This window comes from Dipodomys spectabilis, unplaced genomic scaffold (genome assembly GCF_019054845.1).
Source record: "Dipodomys spectabilis isolate Male_0828 unplaced genomic scaffold, ASM1905484v1 ptg000140l, whole genome shotgun sequence".
NCBI lineage: Eukaryota > Metazoa > Chordata > Mammalia > Rodentia > Heteromyidae > Dipodomys > Dipodomys spectabilis.
The window spans coordinates 20,864,243-20,872,053 of NW_024870817.1; the positions used below are offsets into that span (position 1 = coordinate 20,864,243).

At 37.2% G+C, this 7,811-nt stretch overlaps 1 protein-coding gene across 1 annotated transcript in view; it reads left to right on the forward strand.

The window, feature by feature from the left end:
* Positions 1-4,856, forward strand: part of Acot12 (acyl-CoA thioesterase 12) — a 38,479-nt gene extending 33,623 nt beyond the window's left edge. The window contains exons 12-15 of the mRNA XM_042690809.1: positions 516-649; positions 1,712-1,840; positions 3,069-3,195; positions 3,444-4,856. Coding sequence (XP_042546743.1) covers positions 516-649; positions 1,712-1,840; positions 3,069-3,195; positions 3,444-3,623 — 570 coding nt within the window. The 3' untranslated portion in view covers positions 3,624-4,856. The remainder of the gene's footprint in view (positions 1-515; positions 650-1,711; positions 1,841-3,068; positions 3,196-3,443) is intronic.
* Positions 4,857-7,811: the final 2,955 nt, after the last annotated feature.

A 7,811-nucleotide genomic window follows, 5' to 3' on the forward strand; every position in this document is an offset into this window, starting at 1 on the left:
CTGCTGGGTGGTTGAGTTGGTTGTGGTGGTGGTTGGTTTGTTTCCTGGGCCTCTTTAGCCCATTTGAATTCATATGGCAAAAGCCTTAGCTTTTGATCCAAAGTCTCTTGAGGAAAAGGAAATGTTGGTCTGCCTCTCAGCCTTGGTGACACTCTCGGTTCTCTCTGGGGAAAAGGTAGGAAAGCATCAGAATGAAATCAAGAGAGAAAGGCTGATACTCCTATTTTCATGGGTAAATCTGTTGCACAATATTCAGATAACCCACATATTCTTTCAAGGACTGAGAGTACCAATACCAGTTAGACTTCTAGACACCCAAGTATTGGAACTTAAATTGCCATTGTTTGGTTTCATTTTTATCCTGGTAATAAGATGCCTTAGCTAGAGCAGTCCATGACTCTGTGTGTGTGTGTGTATGTGTGTGTGTGTGTGTGTGTGTGTGTGTGTGTGTGTGTATGTATGTGTATATGAATTTTTTATCTTGTGATTCTATTTTTCTTGTTACTATCTTTTAGATAAAAATATACACTCTGGAAGAGAAAGACGTTTTATCTGTTTGGGTTGAAAAGCAAGTGAAAAGCCCAGCACATTTGGCTTATCATCTCTTGTCAGACTATACAAAGCGACCTTTGTGGGACCCACATTACATGTAAGAACAAATTCAAATACTTTTTTTCTTAATCAATCTTGGTAAAAGACAATCTCTATGTGCAGTGAGTCTCCATTGCCCAGCATATGCTTCATTGTTTTATGAATTCAGATCCATTTTTAAAGTTTGCTCTATACCGCATATTTTATCAGGTGGTACTGAGACATGCAAAACAACAAACCAGGACTCATTTATTTGCCATGTTTTGTCCTCCTCTATTGTGATTTTACAAGCAACTCAAGATCAATAGTATTCCTGTTTCTGATGCTGCTAAGATCTCACCGGCAACAGTGACAGGACCTGTATTGGAGTCCTGCTTTGCAAGGTGGAAAAGAAAGAGATTCATCATTAATATTTTTAACTTACTGTGATTAATACTACGTAATAGGCAATTTAATAACATGAAAGTGAAACTTCTCTTGGGTCACATGTCATAATTGCATAGATGCCAGGATAAAAGCTCATGGCTAATACTCTGAGAAAGGATCCTTAGTATAAAGCATCAATGTTTGTAGATGCAGTGTAAGTATGGAGTTGTTCATATTTAATCCTTACAATAATCTCATAGTTATTTCTATTTCTATTTCACAGATGAAATAAGAAATAACTTGCATAATGTAATTTGTCCATAAGTGGCAATCTGAGATTCAAAAGCAAGTTGCGTAACTCCAGACTTAGAGCTTTATCCAACCTACCACATTCTCCTACCTAAGTGTCCTTTCTGGACCTATCCATATGACTTACTAGTCTCCAAAATATTACTTTATCCTAGAGAAAAATAATTGGAAAAAGAGATTAATGCCTTTATTTGCAGCATGGAAGGCAGTGAAGTTGGAGTCAGAGAGACAACATTCTCTCCCTTGCATGCAGAGATAGTCTTCCTGACCAATTTGTTCTAAAGGTAGCCTTTGAGCCATGATGCTGACTCTGGTGAAATGGTCAGGGGAGCCAAGAAGGGGAATATAGACCAATAATGAGATTATACAAGTAAATAAGGGGGGTAAATGCCCTGGTCTAGCAGGAAGAAAAGTGTATCCTTTATTCATTGGTCTATTCACACAGAACCTGTGAAGCCAAAGACCATGTGAGTAAGGATGATCAGATATATCATGTCATCTGTCCTAACTTCAATGGGGGTAAACCAAAGGACTTCGTAGTACTTGTATCACGAAGAAAGCCTCCCAGAGACGGGTGAGTAGATATAGTTCAAGTACTATAAAATAAAATAGAAATAGAATAGAAATGAAATGAAAAGTTGATATGAAACATAAGAGAGCCACTGTGGGTATTTTTGCTCTTGTGTGATATATACCTTTGAATTTTTGTAGTTAGATCTTAAGTTTTTATATTAAAAATAATGATCATATATTAGGTACTAGCAGGGTGCAAAGCACTGCACAGGATGCTAAAGAACTTTTCTTTTGTATTGATCTTCATAGATGTAAAAGTGGTATTTGGTAAACTGGTGAAACAATCCACTATTAGTAAAAAGGCAATGAAAGGCACAGAAGTTGGTTCTGATTTCTCAAAGGCAGGAGTGGGCTAGATTCCAACACAGCTGGTTGTCAGCTGGGCCTATGTCCCTTTTATGTATGCCAGACTGCTCAAAATGTGGCATCTAAGTGGTAGTGCCCACAAAATGGCATATACATGTCCAATATAGTATACTTATTAAGCCAAAAGACATGAGAAATAAGTGAATGGTCCATTTTATGAATTATGATGAAATGGTACCACAAAGCAGTGTCCCACCACTAAAAAGGATTTGTCACCAAAGAGTCTAATATAAAAACACTTCTAAAGACATGTGGTTAGGAGGAAAACCAAATTGTAGAACATATTTGTAACATGATTGTATTTATTTTAAAAATTGACATGCATACCTTTGCCTATATAAAAATGTTATTTATAACTTAGAGGGAAAAGATTGCAGTTCCACTAGACAGAAAGATTTTATTTCCTTGCCTAAAGGGTTCTCTATTATTGAAGGTTTCCTTAAAACAATGAGTACTGTTTTTTAATTAAAAAGGAAAGGAGATTGAAATCACAATCCTTTAGGTTGCAATGAAACTCGAAGGTGACTGCAGTCTTGTGAGGTTTATACAAAGTTTATGTACCTATTGTGGCCCTTTATTCCCATCCTGTACATTTGAATGTAGCCAGGGAAAAGGTTTTCTGATGGAGCCAGGTCTTCAGAACTTTACTTCTACCTGGATGAGGAAGTTGCATTGTGAGCTAGGGGTGTGGCTGGGTGATAGATGCTTGCTTACTATGTGCAAGGGCCCGTGTTGGACCCCAGCATGGTGAAGAAAACAAACAAATGAAATAAGCAAAAGTGGTCCTTACTATAGAACCTTACTTTCTAACAACTATTCTTTGTTTCTCACAAGCAGTTAGAATGTGTTTCCTCATCTTTCAGTAACACCTACGTGGTGGCCACAAGATCAGTCATCCTGCCATCAGTGCCACCGTCTCCAGCGTACATCCGAAGCGAAGCTGTATGTTCTGGGTTTCTCATCAAGGCTGTGGACAGCAGTTCATGCACTGTACGTGTGCCCCTTAAGTTGTACTTTCAGATGTGGAAAAATTTTCTTCATTCCACTTTTAATGACAACCTTGTAATTAGTCCACAACCAGAGATTCCTAAGACCATCCTTTCAGATTCATTCTTACAAGGCCCGGAAATTTAAGATCATAGCCCCCGCACAACAACAAAATTCAGATCTGTGCTTTAAAAATCTCCAAACCAATGAAAAAAATAAACTAACATAGTGCATTTCCTTTTTTAAAACAGGTCTCTTATGTTAGCCAGATGTCAGCTAGCATCCTTCCTTATTTTGCTGGAAATCTTGGTGGCTGGTCAAATTCCATTGAAGAAACAGCAGCTTCTTGTATCAGATTCTTAGAGAAGGCTATGGAAGATGGACCTCGGAGTGAGATGGAAATGGCCCGCTCACAATTACCTGCAATTTAATTTTCCACTTTTACTTCCAAGCATCCTTAGTCATGACCCTTGGAGCCATAAAGTAGATTTAATATCAGCCTAAGTAAAATGCAGCTAAGAAGAGGTTAAAACCCAAAACATATCTCCAGTCACGTCTCAGTGATTTGGATTAGCATTAAAAGGGCTTTGAACTGTGTTTTAGAAGCTCTGTGGCACTACCTCTCCCAGGGACACAGATACTGGGAAATTGCCTGGATTAGTATTGCATGTTCTGAAAAATGATACAAATCCAGTTAAAATTATTATAAACATTTCTAGGCTATAGAAGTACAATGTGTATTCTGTTGGAAAGTTTATGAAATATTAAAAAATAATGCTTTTTCTCTAAGTTGATGACTATGCAGCATTGTATCATGCATAACAGGTATCTCTGACCAAGGCATCTGACATGATGTATTACATGTTTTAGAGCTTTAAATTAGGAAGACATTAAAACATAATGGAATTGAATCAATTTTAGTAATGAGAACTACTTTACTAGTGACATTGTGTGTGTGTATATATATATATATATATATATATATATGCATATATATATATATTCCAGGTGGCTGGTCAATTTAGTATGTATTGATATATATATATATATAAATACATATATATACATACACATACACATACACACTCATATGCACACTCACACAGAGTACCTGAAAATGTGATATGACAGAGAAAGGCAATATTTAATATGTTGTCCTTTCATAACTATTACATTAGCACTTTCTCCTCAAGACTTCAACATTCATTATTCTACTCTATGATATGCCCTAAGACATATTCAAGGTAGTCTCCTTTAAGGGACAACTTGCAGAAGTTGAAGGAGTTTTTCATTAGTTTAGAGCATTTGACAAGTTAGATCCATCCTGTGATTGGTTTATTGAACCTCTACCTCTGCTTCTTCTCACCCACCCCAACTCATCCAGTAGGCAGCACTGGTTACAAATATTTTTTGCCTGTGTCTAGAGGTGTTCATGTATGTGAATTTAGATTGTGCTGTGATTTTATGAATTAATATTTATATATAATAACGATAAACATGCAAATTTAAATGATTGTGAGGCACTTTCCACATCTGAAAATATTTTGAGAATATGTGTACATTTAAAAAGTGAGAAAATTAGTAATAAAGGAATTGCATCATATCAAAATTTGGCATGCTATAATCTAACATTTCTCTTGTAATTAAAACTATTTTGAAGGTCATCTGTGTAGCCTGTCTTTGACTTAATTTTTTTTTAAAACTTTTCTCCTGAACAAGAGTGGTAATATTTTGAGGCCCATGGAGTACCATAATTTCATCTGCATTGCAGTAACACATAACAGTGCTGCTCACTGTAATCAACAATCTACCCATGGGAGATCTGTTCTAAGACTCCCCGATGGACACCTGGCACCACTGATATTACCAAATCCTGTACTCTATTTGCTTACTTAAGACTTAATTAACAAATTAAGCACCATAGCTGATGAACAACCACAACTAATAATAAAATAGACCCATTGTAACAACAAAGTGTAATAAAAGTTATATAAACAGATTCTCACAGTACTCCATTGCTGTGTTCACTTTTCCTCTGAAATGAGGTAAGATAGTATAATGCCTACATGGTGAGGTAAACTGAGGGAGAGTGTTGAGACATAGCATCTGCCACTGTCATCCTTCTTACTGGACCACAAACAGCACCTTACTGTGACAGCCTATAGTGAGTGACTTCCTGGCTACTAGTGAAAAGCATCATGGATACACAGGGCAAGAGGGATAATTCATGCTCCTCACAGGGTGGGGCAGTGACACATGTCCTAAAATGTATAAATTGCTTCTTGGATTTTTATTTAATATTTTTAGTAGATCAGGAGCAACTGAAACCATCAAAAGCAGTCTCACAGCTAAAGTGGGGAGGGGGTGGAAGGGAGAGTCTGTGAACCACAAAGTCCTACCAGTATGGTAGCCATTAACCACATGTGGTTGCTAAATTAAAATTATTTTAGTTACACAAGCTCCCTTCCTAGTATTATTGGTCACACATGTTTGTGACTGCTATATTGAGTGGTACCGGTAGAGCACATTTCCATCGTTACCGAGGAGTCTTTAGATGATGTTAGTGCATTTGGTTTGACCCAGTCTTACAATGCAGACAGGCCCTGCTGTTGTCCATTTTCACCTGTCCTCATCTCAGATAGCCCCTTACTCTCTTTCCCTCAACTTTCGGAGGATATTCCACTTTTATGCCTCTGAAGAAAGTCATGGGGCTCATACACCTAACTCTTTCTTGAAGCATTCAGCTTAATCGAAAGTGCTCATCTTCAGGATTCTTTGTCTTTATGGTCATTCACAGGACATAGTAGAAAAGACAGCAGTTAATCAAGCTCTACTTAGGGCATTAAAGATATGAAATATATTGCCCTATTAATGCCACTGTTATATAGCTATAAAGTTGAACTGTCCTTAATTTTGCATTTCTTTTCATAATAGAAATCTGATTACTGTTTTATTTATTCAAAATATATTTTACTCCCCAGTTAGAATGGCCATCATCAAGAAAACTAACAACAACAAATGACAGTGTGGATGTGGCCAAAAGGAAACACTGCTACCCTGTTGGAGGAAATGTAAATTTGTTCTACCACTCTGGAAAACAGTATGGAGGTTTCTCAAAAAACTAAACAGAGAACTACCCTATGACCCAGCAATTCCATTCCTGGGCATTTATCCAATAGAGCACAAACAAAGATTCACTAAAGCTATCGATACAACTATTTTTACTACAGCATTATTTACCATAGCCAAGATAGGGAATCAGACCAGATGCCACTCAACGGATAAATAGATCAAGAAAACGGGGTATATACACACAATGGAATTCCTCTCATCCATCAAAAAGAATGACATTTTACTATTCGTAAGGAAATAGAAAGACTTGGAAAAATTGTATTAAGTAATGTAAGCCAGACCCAGAGAACCACAGGCTGCACAGCTTCTCTCATTTGTGGGAACTAGAATGTGCCTATAAACCTAGAAGTACACACACTGGGTGGCACCCAAGTGGTTATAAATGAATGAACTGAACTATAAGAGAATCTATGGAGAGCGCAAATAGTATAATTCTTTAGAAAAATGAAATCAAAGCATAACAAAATAAGTACCAGGAAATGGGTACTTACAAGGCGGGAGTAGGAGGAGAGGGGTTGAAGAATGAGTAGGGGAAATGAGTGGAATCTAGACAAGAATGCACTGTATATGCCACAGAAAAATAAAGGAAGGGGTAGGATGAAGGGGCTGAAGATGTTCAAGTGACGGCACATATCAAGATGCACTGTATACATAAGATGCTTTGTTAACTGGCAAAAATTCACTACATAACCTAATTATTTTTAAATGGAGGAAGGGGTGGGGTGGGTGAGAATGGCAAAAAGAGTGACATTAAGAAGCACTATGTTCATAAACGGCTCTGTTGAATGGCAACTCCTTTGTACAACTGCTTAAAGAAAATTTAAAAAATATTTTTAAAAAGGTATTTACTAAGAGTTTCCTTGCAGGACATCGCCACAAATTCAGCACAACATAAATAAAATGAACAAAGAACATACAGTATTAGAAGTTGTGTAATAGGGAAGAACATAAAGTAGTGTTTTTTAAAAAGTGCTGGGATAGGTAGAGAGGAGAATTGTTGGAAGTTTAAAAAGTAAGGCTTGAGGAACATTTTAGCATGACCTGAAAGGAAACAGGTAATGAGCCATCAGGATCTGAAGATGGGGCCTGTATCCTGCCTAAGGTATAGCTACGGCAGAGCCTGAGAAGAACAGTGTTTCCGGCACTTTCTGGGAAAACCAGAGACGCTCTTGAGATTGTAACAGAATGAAATGTAATTAAAGACAGTTGAATTAAAGACCTGTCATTAGTGCATGTAAGCAAATGTGGTTGCTCTAAGAACAAACAGCTAAGCTAGTTTATCAACACTCAGGACCTGGAAGCTAAGGACAGAGAACAGCAAAGTAAAGTCAAGTGTGTATTTTCCTCTGGAGCGTCAAAGTACCTTTAAAAATACTTACGATTCCATGCCTTTTTGATGGAAAGAGTTTTCAAGTGCTTCTAACAGGACTGAAAGCTTTTTGATTAAGAACAGAGGTTCATCCTTATTAATTCTTCCTGGCTCTAAT